Genomic DNA, 15,256 nt, shown 5'->3' on the forward strand with positions numbered 1-15,256 from the left:
ATAAAAGGCTAATAAAACTTATTGTTAATTGGCTGATAAGAGGAAGCCACTTAGGAAACACTCCTGGAAGGTTTATGTCAAGATAAAGAGAAGTCAGAGCATAAACACTGCCTCCAGAGATGTGAAAGATTGCCTGTTTATAACACCCTCCAATGAGATCACCCCAAGCTGTCTTTGGAAAATTATTTTGCTACTGATGCTGTTTTTGTTTGGTGAAGGCTGAGAACTACTCTTAAAATAATGGTGAGAGAAGGAGAGATAACTTCCCCTCCAAATATTAAATAAGGTATAACAGATGCTTATGTTTTGATATGCCTAAGTAAATGTATGTATGCTTGACTCCTTCCATATAATGCAACATGTGATAAGAATGTACCTAAAGATGGGGAAATCCATGTTTTTCCTAGAGATGTGGGTGTTTACAACTTTATTTATATTTATAAAACAACCCAGAGATTGCAAACAACTTTATCATTCTGTCATATTAAATATTCCGAAATTCCATTAAAAGTGCATAAATGAAGAATTGTGAAATCTGTCCTTTCAGTCTATATCAGTGGTTCTCAACCTGTGGGTCCCTAGGTGTTTTTGCCTACAACTCCCAGAAATCTCAGCCAGTTTACCAGCTGTTAGGATTTCTGGAAGTTGAAGGCCAAAACATCTGAGGCAGTGGTTCTCAACCTGGGGTCCCCAGATGTTTTTGGCCATCAACTCCCAGAAACCCTAACAGCTGGTAAACTGACTGGGATTTCTGGGAGTTGTAGGCCAAAAACATCTGGGGACCCCAGGTTGAGAACCACTGATCTGAGGACTCACAGATTGAGAACCACAGGTCTACACAGAAGCTTAGTTAGCCAGAAGGTGATAAGAGGTTACAAATTGTCAATTACCTTTAGCCACTTCGACTAAAGAGATGTGGTGTTGAACCATGCTTATTTGAATACATTGATAGGGAAGAGGGAAGAGAAGAGAGCTACACATGAGAGAGAGAATTAACACATTTTACAAGGAGAACCTATGGTTAGAACCCCATTTGCCAGTATAAGAGTTTCCACTTGTCTTACCACCACCATTCTCAGAAAGCATTCACATTATGGAGGGGATAAAGCTATGCCAAGGTTATTTTTGAATGAGAAAAAAATGAGCCAATAACAAAAACGTTCACTCAGGAGTCTGCACTGAGTTCCATGTAATTCCCTGTAAGTCCTATAACATATTGTGAAATCTAATGGCTTAAAAGAAATGTCAAATATTTGGAAATTGACATCATAAATTAAGCTGACTAGATTAACCTATGAAAAATCTATAACTGAGAGATATTAATGAATTAGAAGGGCATATGATTAAAAAATGGAATAAAGAAGAATCCAGTTCTTTTTTTTAATTGGTAACAACAATATTCTTTCAGTGTATGTATAACACTATGGTAGTTGGCATTGTTTTCTTGTTCTTAAAAGCATGCTTTCAAGTTATTTATTACAAAATTTTGCCATTGTTGCAAAACGTACTTGAGAAAGGTCATCTTTGAAATCTTAACAAGTAATAAGACTTCTAATGGATTTCTCCACAGAATGTTTAGCACAAGGAAATGTAGTAAATGCTTTCAAAATGTGCAAAGGAATTGTTGAAGTGGGCAGTGGTGGGGAATGATGCTCTGCAGTCTTTCTCATACTTTTTTATATGCATGGATTCTTTCTTTTAGGTCAAATGGATGGGGGCCTGCAAATGCATGCAGGAGCTTTGCCAACTTATTAGCATATACACAGATAAGAAAAACTCTGAATTGCACTGCATGATACATACAAGCATGCTCCCTCTGCCAAACAGATAACAGTTTACATCCCTTGTGCTCCCCCCCATAAGAAAAAAAACAATTTTACTATAAAGTTTGATTCCTTCTGTTCAGATTTTCCCCAAACAAAAGTCATTCCTACAGCTTCAATCATATTCAGTTCTGACTGTAGGATTATCTATTAGTTAAATTCTGAATTATTCAAAACAATAAAAGTGAAGAGGAAGATAACTTGTGGTACAAAATGAATCAAAACTTTTATGCGCCTCTGATCTACTATTTGTTACGTGACCACAATACACCTGACTTAAACATCTTGTGATAGAAATCACTCGTGTTCAGTTGAAAAGATGCAATTAAAGGGTATGAAACCTTTTTGAGCATTATTACCATCCCCTGTAATAAAGCTCTTGGTGTCCACATTCACGTGACAGAGCCAAGCAAGTAGTCAAACAAACATGTCTATGGTGAATCTTATTCGAAAGTTCAAAGGAAATGGCTTCTTTAAAATTGTTCCATGGAATGACTAAAACCAAAGACAACCTTGCTTGAGACCCAAATAAGTAGTGCCTCTACATCTGAAACAGTAACTCAAGGTCTATTGTCTCCCAAAGCCATTCATCCCAAATGAGAGACATACAAGTTCTTACTAAAGAAGAGGAAAGGCATAGTTTCACTAAGCAGATTATCTGTTCTAAACAGATATTCTTGTTGAGCCAATCATGCCATGCAGGTTTCTTTCAACTGCATTTCCCTTGAGTTGTTTGGGAAATCCTTTGCTACCCAACATGCTTTCTCTATCCTCTCACCAACTTTTTAAAATAAATAAAAGTGCAAAGAAAAACGATGGCATCCAATCAAGTGGAATATCAAAATAGAAATGGAATGTTACCTTTGTTAACTCTAGCATATTGTGAGGATTTATAGAACTGGAAATGATTTCAAATGAAGCTGTTTTATCCAGACTAGTGGGTTTAAAATAAAGCTGGAAGTTGTGTCTTGAGAGCAACCAACAATAGGTATCATTTCACTTTCAATTAGCTTGAGGGCTGCTGCAGTGTGGGAAGCAATATTGAATAAAAGCTAACTTCTCAAGATTAAATCTCTCACTAGTAAAGATAGCCTACAAAAGCATTGCCACAATTGCACCTTAATCTCTTTTAATCAATCTTTCAAACATCTGAAACTGAATTAATCCTGCACAGGCATTTTTGATCAGATGTCTTGCTTAAGACCATTAGTTTTATAATTTCTTATGATATGCTTGTTCTCCCATAAAATTGATTATGTTAGTCCAACAAATACATTGTACAAAGAATTGCCAGCCATATAAAGGGAGACCTCACAGTCAGATACCTTTCAAATTCATGTTTAGTATTTAATTTTGTCTTTCATACTATTATGACTGCAGCCGTGTTCACAAACTGACTTACTCATAATGAATTCAATATAATTTAAATTATTTACCTGTACACAACTTATACTCATGAAGGATTTTTAATTCATTGTTTTTCATTCATTAGGATCCAGGGATATAATTCTTAGCTCATCGAAAGAACCAGCAAGTAGTTTTAGCAATTTATTTTCTTACTACAAGAAAGTCTTTCAAAGACTATTCACAGTCCAGGACTTAGTCTGATCAAAATTCACTTGTGAGTTTTTTGTGAGGAACACAGCAATTTCTGTACAGGAAACACATTTGCAGAGAAAATATTATTTCCTTTGCTATTTACTAAACCAGGGGTCCTCAAATTTTTTAAACAGATGGCCAAGTCACAGTCCCTAAAACTGTTGGAGGGCCGGATTATAATTTGAAAGAAAAAAAAGAATGAATTCCTCTGCACACTGCACATATCTTATTTGTAGTGCAAAATAAGACAATATTAAAAACAATACAATAATTAAAATGAAGAACAATTTTAACAAATATAAACTTATTAGTATTTCAATGGGAAGTGTGGACCTACTTTTAGCTGATAGGTTTGTTGTTGTTGTTGTTGTTGTTGTTGTTGTTGTTGTGTGCTTTCAAGTCATTTCAGACTTAGGTTGACCCTGAGCAGGAGCCGGGTAAATGACCTCGGGTGGCCGTATCCGGCCCCCGGGCCTTAGTTTGTGGACTCCTGTACTAAACAAAGGGCACTGCTATGGATACCTGCAAACATCTAAAAAATTGACCCAGGGAAGACCTTTTAGGGCTAAGCTGCTTCTAAGGAAGACATCAGCCTCAAAAAAAAAAAAAATCCAAATTAGCAAAGAATGTCAAGCTGAATCCAATTATTAGTTCCTACCACAGGGGACTCACTGAATTACTGGAATCTATGAAAATGTTGGATTCCCATTAGTTCAATGAATCTAGTTAAATTGGTGTAACAATTGGATTATTCCTATATTTTCTGAGATTTCTTCCTAAAAAACAACTTTGCATGGGGGAGGGATTGGAAATTGGCTAAAAGTAATCCGTTTGATATTTTGGTAAACAAACAAACAAAAGGCAGGTGCTTATTATTTTATTTATTTACTCTACCCTTCTCACCCCAAAGGGAACTCTGGGCGGCCTTATAAAGGCAACAATTCAATGCCACATATACATATAGATAGATAAATAAATAAATACAATTAAAAGCACCCCAATTAAAACGTAACATTAAAACATCAATTAAAACCACACAATCCATGTCATATTCCAGGTCCAGTCCGAGTCATCATTATGTTATTTTAGTGCACTGGTTATGTTAAGTCAGTGGTTCTCAACGTGGGGTCCCCAGATGTTTTTGGCCTACAACTCCCAGAAATCCCAGCTAGTTTACCAGTTGATAGGATTTCTGGGAGTTGTAGGCCAAAAACATCTGGGGACCCCAGGTTGAGAACCACTGTGTTAAGTAGTTCACATGAAGTCTCAGAAAATTTTAACCATGCCAGTAAAATTAATCTTCTAAGAATCTGTATATACAAATGGTTTCCATAAACAGCTAATCTGTATAGTAATAATCAATGTGAGGTTGTGGAATTATGTTAACATAAAAACCCAATCATGGCTATATCAATTTAAATTAATGGAAATGTACTACTTTGCCTCCCCCCCCCCCATTTTAAGACTTTTCCAAAAAGTAAGTTGTGTCCATTGCAAATAGATATGTTAATTACTGCAAAGTATGGCAAACGTACAGGCAAAAGAAAACAAAAAAACCCTCCCAAAAACTTATGCTAGTAAGGAAAGTTTTGAAAACATTTGAGATTCCTAACCCATGTGAACAAACAACTGACATCCCCTTATTTTCTTTTTTCCTTTAATCATAGAAGTTGATTCTGAGGAATGATTTATCAGGTGGAGAGGGAAATCAATAAACATTCCATTATAGAAAAATTGCTTTTTGATAAATATCCTTGTGGGCATACACAAAAAAATGACAACAGTGAAGCTCTCATTTTCTCATGAAACAGATATTTTAATAAAGATGCCAGAAAGAAACTTCCACCTATTTGAAGCAAGGACTTCTCTTGCAGTGTTGAGAAAGAGACAGGTTTCTGAATGGTAAAACTTGAATACTGCAAGTTCCATTATATCAAACTAACACATAAATAAATAAATAAATAAATAAATAATAGAATATGTACAAAGGAGGCTAACATAATCCAAGGACTTTGCTCATAAATATTTATTTCTTTGCACCCTATTCACCACATTGAAAACCAGTTCTTTAAGTAACTAGTCCTTGCCAAGTAATAACCAACCATATTTCATCCAGCTTGAAATAGGTCATTCAAGTCACGTGAATGAGCTAGAGTTGGCCATAATTATTTGGGGTCACCCAAAATCTTTCAAGGAAACTGAAATTACCTTATGGAATTTCTCATCTATAACTCTTCTTCTCTATAGCACTGTTTCTTAAACTGTGGTCCCCTTATCTCAGTGTTGGGGTCACCAAGAATTTGCCAACAATACTTTCTGAACACCATCCATTTACACAAATCTGTTAGATGCAATTTGCAATGTTTACAGTGGAAGCTACAGAAATGCTTCAGCTGTACTACTCTTTAAAATGGAAAATCAGCCTATTTGGTAAGCCTTACACATGCTGATTTATTAGCAGAAATGTTGATTTTTATATATATCTATATAAAAATTTCTCAAGTAAATAGGAGTCACCAGTGAAAAAGTTTAAGAAGCCTTGATCTATAAGGCTTCTATAAGAACTATAAACCAGATGTATATGAAGGCCTCATCAAATAAATTTAGCTTGGTGTCCAAAAATGTTATACATAGTAGATCCTTTCAATGTGAATACTGTTCAAAGACCCACATATTTTCACATGAAGTTGCACAAGAACAGCTTCCTACTCAAGTATAGAGATGAAAGAAAAAACAACCCTCACTGCTGATTTTCAAGACAGCCATTTTCAGATATTCCAGTAAAAAAACTCATGAAGACTTCTGATGTCTGTAGTTGGTCTGCACAAAAGAAATGAAGCCACTCGGTGCTCATTGGACTCTCAAAGAACTCCACTTCCAAACCCAAGGACTCAGGGGACAAGACACTGAAGCAATGTACAACACTTCAAGAAGGTCCACATACTTTGTGCCAGTTTCTCATAGGAATTCCAGAATGTTGATAAATGACTTTCTCATGTTTTGGACAACATCTTTCATAATTCATGAGTATTGGCTTTGCTTGCTGGCGTTATAGTCCAAAACATGGAGGAGGCCGGTTAAAGAACGCATCCACTAATTTCACTACTTCCTAGTATTAAAATGTTCGCTTAGACACTATAATATAATAATTGTTAGAAACTCTAGCAGAAGTCCAAATATTATTTAAGTTTGCTGTTCAAATTTAAAGTATGAGTGAAAAAGGGGTAATTGCAACAAAAATAATTCAAGACACACTCTATAATATTATTTAAGAATAAAGAAATGTCTGGCCTAATACAGTAGGGAAAAATTGATATAAATATTACCCGTGATCTATTCTAGATGAGGAATAAATGATATGCCATAGTCAATAAATGGAAATAAATACAGCAGCAATTATGGAACTATTAAGGACATTTTGAGTTGGATTCAATATTTTTGAGTGGCAATGGCTGCCGTTCCAACTTGGCAAGGATTTTACTCTCATCTGTTTATTCTCCAAACATTTGCACTACAATCACTTCCTTTGGCCATTTTTTTTAAAAAAAATAGATTTCAACTACTGACAGTTCCTGTGTAATTCTTACCTTGGAACTGGGCATTAAATCCTTTCCTTCGGTGATTACTGTCAGAAGTGAAATGGAGCCTTAACCAATTTTTGCTGCTGATGACAGGAGAGGGCAGATTCATGCCAGTCAACCTGGAGGAAAAATGGAATCATTTTTTTTTAAAAAAAATAGAAACAAAACCTCATCAAGCTTGTTATTACAGTAAAACATTTATATCAGAACACATATTCATTAATAAAGACATACAATTACACAAGTATTCTTGACATATTAATTCCTGTCTACTAGACTATTCTAGCACTTCCTAGTTTTTATTTAATTTCAAAATAACCACCTATCTGTTATACAATAATTAAACAGATGGTAAAACACCCACTCACCAATATAACCAATTTGTCTTTATCTTTCAAAACAAGGTGATTTCATCGAGCAGTTTATCAGATTTGATGTTTATTTTCAACCAAAAGCAGAAATAAATACGGAAGACAACTATGTGGGTTGAACTAGGAGGATGATGAAGAGGTGCAAGATGTGCAGGGAATCAGTTCTACCTCTCAGGCTCCATTTCTGTCAACCTGAGTAAACCCCTATGGGGCAGATCAGGTAAGTTAAATTCCATGCATGGTCCTTTGGGCTGTTATCACAGGTGATAAATGTAAACACTTTCTGCAGGCATCTAGCATAGTTTACTATCTCCTGTAAATTCCTTCATAAATTTATCATACCCTCCTTCTTACTTCCTTTTCCTGTACACACCTATATCTCAGTGGGCAAATGTACCTATTTAACAGTAATACCTAAGGACTCATCAACACCTACCAAATACTCTGGAGCCAATCCATAGTAACAATACTCTAGACTGACCCTGAAGTAATCCTGACAGTCAATGCAGTGATGGTGGGGCAAAGTCTTCACGGTCCAGCTGGGCTGGGGCTGGTTTCGCCCTGCTGGACCAACACTTTATCTCTGTCCCTGTCACTATTGCCAGATGGTCACAGAGCTCCAGGAGCGTTCCTGGCCATTGCCAGGAGCAAAAATACCTACATGACAAGGAAATATGGGGGGGTGGGGGGGTGGGCTTTCTTGATGTCAGCAAAGGCAGCAAAGATCTAGACATCGAGGAGCGACTTTGGGAGCACTTTGAATTTTAGGGCTAGTGTAGGCAAGCCATCAGAAAAATTCTCCCAAACCAGGAAGGATCGATGGAGATAAGGCCTCTCTCACATACCCTTCTCTGGATATTTTCCTCTTCACAACTTGGCTGGGAGGCAGAAATCCCTACTTGGCATCTTATTTAATGAATAGCTACCCTTTAATATTCAAGGGAAGAGAAGCAGCCAGAAAAGACCTCTATTCTCAGGGAGGCTCTGATAGATTCAACCTTATGCCTGGGTGCCTTGACACAATCAAGGCACCCAAAAGCAGACCTTCTTAAAGTCCAGCTGCAAACTTCCCATGGCATTAGGCTGGACTAGCCAGGCATAGGATGGTATTCTAAAATGGGCTGCAAGTAATATTTTAAAAATGATAGCATCACCATGAAGCTGAGAACAACTTCATCAAGGTAGCTAAATAGTGCTCAGCTACATACATGCATAGAATAAACGAGAAGGTGTGGCTTTGCTTGATGCATCAAATATTTGTTTGAAGATTGTCCAGGTAGACAGACCATACTTAAAAACCAAGAATAAAGATTTCTGATTGCCTGAAAAGAATACAGTCCTTCTCTTAATGTGAAGAGTCCAGCATGTACTACAAAATGATGACCAGACTGTGCTGTTATTACACATAAACATGACCTCACTTAACCAATTCAGGAGCAATGCAGAAAGATCTCTTTTTGCCAATTAAAAATGAATGATTATTACAACTTAACCTTGTGGTATGTGTACTCAAGGTACACATTAAATTAGTATTCACTGAACAAACTATTGGCAAAGTAGGTATTCCATGATAGAAGGATGGACTGCATACAGTTTGGGTGTAATATTTTAATGGCAGCTTAAAAATATTTGGATAGAATCCAATGAAATTGTATTTAATAAATAAAACTCTTCCAACAAAGAAAACTTGCCTGAATTCATTCCATTTTCAGAATGTGCCATGACATCAACATTTACTTAATACAGCTGAATGAGGATATTATAATTATTACAACCTGCACCCAAACAAATCCTTCCACATATATATTTTACAAACTTTATACAATGTGCTGTTGGTCATTATGTCATTCAAGCCGATATATACATACTGTAGTTATAAACATATTATCACACATATCTTACAAAAGCAATAATTATATGAATTTTCTTACTGATATATTTTAATCTTATTTTAATGCAATGTGGCTGTATACTATTCCTAAAATCTCATTTCAGTGACACCTTCCCCTCATGATGCATTGTGAAATGGCTGGTTAGACTTTTCATACTGTAATGCACCAGAATTTCAAATTCTCATTTATATGTGTACTTTAAATCCTTAATCTTGGTTGGCCAAATAATTAAACCCACTCAGTTTAATCATGAGTATCTAGGGACAGTTAGGTAGACACATTTAGGATTTTTTTCCCTTAACCTCCTTAAGTATGATTCAGGCCCCATCTACACTGTCATATAATCCAGTTTCAGAATGCAATTTAACTGTATTGAACTGGATTATGAGTTTACACTGTCATATAGTGCAATTCAACGCAGTCAAACTGCATTCTGAAACTGGGAGCCCCTGGTGGCGCAATGGGTTAAACCCTTGTGCCAGCAGGACTAAAGACCAACAGGTAGGAGGTTTGAAACCGGGCAGAGCACGTATGAGCTCCCTCTTCAGCTTCAGCTCCCCATGCAGGGACATGAGTGAAGTCTCCCACAAAGATGCCAAAACATCAAAACATCTGGGAGTCCCCTGGACAATGTCCTTGCAGATGGCCAATTCTCTCACACCAGAAGCGACTTGCAGTTTCTCAAGTCTCTTCTGACATGAAAAAAAATCTGAAACTGAAATATATGGGGCCTCAGTACACCTGAAGTCTTTCATTTTTTGATAATGCTTTGCTTAGAATAAAAGATTTCTTTTGAAACTCTCCATCCCTTACATATTCATATTTGCTGGGTGTGCATACACATACAGGATCTTCCTTTTTCCAAGTAATCTCCCATTGCATTACTAGTCAACGGGCACTGGCAGCTAGTCTATGCAGTCTTAAATTTGCATTCCAGAGGAGGAGTAAAAAGCCCATACAAACCTATTCTTAACATCATTACTACTGTGGTAGGAACTTCAGACCTTTCTTCATTAAACATGAAACTTTGAAAAGGCATTCATATACATTTAGCTGAACACACATACAAGGCTTCTTGTGATCAGATATCTTGATAAGTAACAGAAGAACCTTCAGGCTTTAATGCTTGACACATGAAGAAATGAAGTTCTTTGAACTTTGGAAGCAAGAGTTATTTGCATGGCTTTAATTTTGAAAGGCAGTTAAAATGTACTCAATTAACTGAGAAAGACTGATTGTATATGAACACACATGGCTAAAATCTATGGACGATTGACCTCGTCCATATAACTATGTAAGCAATATGGTTTGAATAGCTACCATATGGTTCCTGGTTACATGAATAACCCAAGTGGATGCCATGAGATACATGGAATGGATATTGTGAAGAAACAAGTTCATTTATTTCCCCATCCAATGTCAAATATTAAAATTCAGAGGAAAGTATTCCATCTCTAAAGCTCCACCTGAAATAAGAATAACTAAGGTATTACATTTCTATGCAATGTTTTAAATACATTGGATAGCTGTTTGTTAAATATATCTAGCCTAAAATCATTAAACCATTTCATACTCAGCACTGCTTTTGACCACCAATTAATGATAAAACTGTATTTTTCAGCCATGGGTTACTTCCTTTCAATTAAAAGCATATCCTTGAGGCAGTAAGTAAGATTTTTTTCCTTTTCTTTGTCTACTATGGTTCGGTGCATAAAACATTCACCTGCAAGCCAAAACATTGATCCTTCTTGACTTTGTGCTGTGCAAGCTAATTTACCTCTCGGTGTCTCTGTTTTCTTTTCTATTTGTCTCTTGCTTGTATAAAACATAAGGATTTATTTTTTTCTTTTCTTTTCTAACCCAGGGGACTTTTTCTTACTATGTATTTGGCACTGTGGTTAATATAATGAAGCCATGACCTCCTCGGGGACTTGTAGGCTACTGAAAGTAATTCACAAATACATAAACCCAGGCAGGATTAAATAACATAATAAATCATTTGCATGGACTCCTTGCCTGGTAAGGCTTAAGATAAAACAGGGATGTCCTCAACAATCTTGTGTTAGGGAGCTGAAACAATATTGTCATCACACCTTCCATTTTGTGTTTACTTTGTACTTGGGAGATCGCCTACTCTCACATTCTTTATATATTGTACTCGATTTTGTGTTCATAGTATAGTACCTGAATGTATGCTATTTTATCTCCAATGAGCCCAAAGGCATCTAGGTTGCGCAATGGACTATTCATATACACATACTGATCAGGTCACCTTTCGTGTTAACATCTCTGAGCCCCCTCCTTCAGTCTTTCCTCCATCAAAAGCAGGATGTGTGGCAAATAGAACAGAAAGCCTTCTAATATGTGTTGTCAAGGGTTTTCATGCCTGGAATCACAGGGTTGCTGTTAGTTTTCTGGGTTGTATGGCCATGTTCCAGAAGCATTCTCTCCTGATGTTTTGTCCACATCTATGGCAATCATCCTCAGTGAATGCTTATGTCATGAGAGAATGCTTCTGGAACATAGCCACACAACCTGGAAAACTCACAGCAATTTTCTCATATGTTTAGGACTGCATCCCAAGGAACCTCAAGTGTTGTTTTGGTATTCCATCTCCAGTTTGAAGGGATTTTGGATTAGCATTCGGCTCAGCAACATTCGTGAATATAAAGTATGTCAATGACAACTTTTACAATTGTATTTGATGCAATCTGGTTCTTGTCTTTTGGAATTTTGTTTCCATGGTTTTCATGAGGAAGGACTGCTTCAACCTCTCTGGACAAGGATGGGAGCAGCAGACATGGTATTGCATGTCAGATCAGGCTGCATGTCATATTTTGCCACTGGGTGAGAAGGTCATGTCCTAATGCAGTGGTTCCCAACATTTGGTCTTCCAGGTGTTTTGGATTTCAGCTCCCACAATTCCTAACAGATGGTAAGTTTACTGGGATTTCTGGAGGTTGAAATCCAAATCAAAGGTTGGGTACCACTGTCCTAATGTATTGATGTATAAATCCTCCTTTCTGTCTGCCAGCATGTCAGGATGGCTGGTTCAGATAACAGCTTTCTTTGGCCATTATTTAATCTCTGATAACAAGTTGCTACTATGCTGAGGCTGAAAAAAAGGAAGGTTCTTCTAAAATTAAATAATTAGTACATTTCCATCATCCATTGAAGGACCTAAGGACTGAATTAAATTTCAACCTGCAAATAGATACATGTATATGAATTATTCACACATGTATACATTAAATAGAAACTTCAAGGAGTGAAAAAGTGTTCCTTAATAAATTTATGTTATTGCCTCTTTCAGGGAAAGTGGAGAGCCTGTCTTTGAAGCTCTCATTAGATCGTCAAAGAAGTAAAATTGTAGTTATCTTATTAAAATTTGCCAACTTAGCCAGATTTTCTACTCAAATAACCGATCTTTCAAGGGGAGGAAAGGGGCCTTGTAATTTCCTAACTTATTTGACTGAAATCTTCATGCATAATTATTATTTGCCAGAAGTGAAGCATGCAATCTCTTTTTCTTTTATCATACAGAGCTGGTACTGAAAAAGAAACAGGAATGATTTCATCTCAACATACAAAGCACCTAATGTATATTTAAGGGATCCAACAGAACACAACTAGATAAACAGAATTTAAGGAACCCAGAGGCATAGTCTTGATGTGCTTGTGTATTGACAAATATTATATAAGATTTTTAATTGCTAAAGTTCAATGAGACAGTGGATATTATACATAACAAAAAAAATATCTAGAAATAGCCCTTGGCATCTCTAGTTTGGAAAGGCTACTACTTAAAAGTTTGGAGAGCATTGGTGGTCCCATAGACCTTCCTTTTGTCATAAAGTGCTAGTAAAAGTTATGGGGGCACAGATGGGAGTGGTGATAATCCAAATGCCAACATAGAAATGATATCATGTGCTAGCACCACCAGCATTTTGACTTGATTTTGATATTGGAACACCAACATATTGTTTTATATTACTGAACAATAGTTAGGAAAATGAGGTTATACTGCCTAAATAATATATCAGCAATATAAATACACCTCGGCAATGTCAAAATGGCTTCCTCAAAAAGTTTATAATTATCCAAAAGCTGTTATTACAGTACACTGGTATATTACATGTCAGGAGCTTTCCTGATTTATGGTTTTCATTGCCCACTGATAGGAGAACATTATGCTTAAGGACACAACAGATCCATTATATTTTTATTGTTTAGAGAAGTGATATCAGCTGCAGGCCCTCAAGCTGCATGAAGTATTTCCTGGTTCTGTATGGGAGTCTTTCTTAGAACCAAGTATTAGGAAGAATGGATGTAATGTCCTACAAACTTAAGTGGAAGGAAAAACATCCAGGGGAAGAAGAAAATTTAAAAGAAAGGTATATTTTCTCTGGCTGAAGAATATCTTCATTCCAATGTGTCTAAATGGTGCTCTAACTGGAGATCTTTGTTAATACAAATGTTTTAACAAAACACAACGATGGGGTCGCTTTCTGCTTTCCTTACCTAGATAAAATTCGAACATTATGTAGTATTCTAGGAAAACGGAATTGTGAAAAAAATGTAATAACCATTTGGGAGATAAATGTCAGTTCCAAAATAGATGCATTGCTGTCACAGAGATTATCATTAAAATTCTCATTTGCCAACAGAATATGCAGTGGTATTTGACATAACCTTATATGTTCCATTCTGTAAATTATTGAAATATGGAAAATCCATCAAAGTTTGCTTCAGCACTTTTTCAACTTGGAAGATGCTGAACAAAAACAAACTTACAGGGTGAGCTTTGCAAAATTTTCTCATGCAGTCTGATTTCCTATGTGTTGATGGTTGAGTTTTGGTTAGGGGAAAAGTATGCATGCAATGGGTTCAAATTACAGGAAAGGAGATTCCACCTGAGCATTACGAAGCACTTCCTGACCATAAGAACTGTTCAACAGAGGAACTCTCTTCCTCAGAGAGTGGTGGAGGTTTTTAAAGAGAGGCTGGATGGCTGTCTGTCATGGGTGTTTAATTGTGCTTTTCTTGCATATCAAGGGGCTGGACTGAACAGCCCATGTGGTCTTCTCCAATTATATTATTCTACTAGCTGTACTTGTGACATGTTGCTGTGGCCAACCTTCCCACCTTCTTTCTTTCTTTCTTTCTTTCTTTCTTTCTTTCTTTTCTCTCCTTCCTTCTTCCTTTCTTCCTTCTCTACCTCTTTCCTTCCTTCCTCTCCCTTTTTCTTTCTCTCATTTCTTCCTTCTCTACCTATTCTTGGAATGTAACTCCCAGTGGTTCTGATTGATCTATCTACCTACTATCTATTGCTATCTAATCTATCAATCTTATCTATCTGGAGGATTGCTGGGAGTTGCAGTCCAAGAATAGGAAATATGTACAGATTGGGATGCTCTCAAAGAAATCCAAGGAGAAGAAAACTTGCAGCTTGGAAGCAGTGCATTTGGAGCATCCTCCTCCCCTAAAGGGTCAGTTCTAGGGGATGCTGGGAGCTGTCACTTTCACACATGCACTTTATCGTCATTTAGCTTTTGGGGGGGGGGGGGGGGGTTAAGTCATTTCCGCTATATTTTGGGAGAGGTTTATGAGTGATGGTCACTCGGTCTGGTAGGGTTGTAGTGTCTAAATTTTGTGCCAATTCATCCAGTGTTTTTTGAGTTATGTTAATCCCACAAATGAACATTACATTTTTATTTATATAGATGGCCTGTGTTTCCAAAATTAATGGTAAATTCCACAGCTCCCTTTTCAAACAGGGGTAAACGCCCTGTCAATTAGGCTGTGCCATTTTTTCTTCTGTTGAAAATGAGATTCTTCACTGCAAGGCTTTTCTCCAAGAGAATGGGTCTTAGGAAACAACATAAAGATAAAGAAGGAAATATTTATGTCATGGGTGGCAACTTCTAAACACCTTGAATTAATTTTTATTTTAATTGCAAGCAAACATTTTCCTTCTCATTTTGCCATAA

General features: G+C 36.6%; 1 protein-coding gene across 2 annotated transcripts in view; it reads right to left on the reverse strand.

Annotated features, from left to right (window-relative positions):
• Window positions 1–15,256, reverse strand: part of CSMD1 (CUB and Sushi multiple domains 1) — a 1,217,927-nt gene that overhangs the window by 404,375 nt on the left and 798,296 nt on the right. For both annotated transcript variants that reach the window (XM_067468320.1, XM_060788521.2), the window contains exon 6: window positions 7,010–7,122. In XM_067468320.1, coding sequence (XP_067324421.1) covers window positions 7,010–7,122 — 113 coding nt within the window. The remainder of the gene's footprint in view (window positions 1–7,009; window positions 7,123–15,256) is intronic.

The sequence above is a fragment of the Anolis sagrei genome, chromosome 1 (assembly GCF_037176765.1).
Source record: "Anolis sagrei isolate rAnoSag1 chromosome 1, rAnoSag1.mat, whole genome shotgun sequence".
NCBI lineage: Eukaryota > Metazoa > Chordata > Lepidosauria > Squamata > Dactyloidae > Anolis > Anolis sagrei.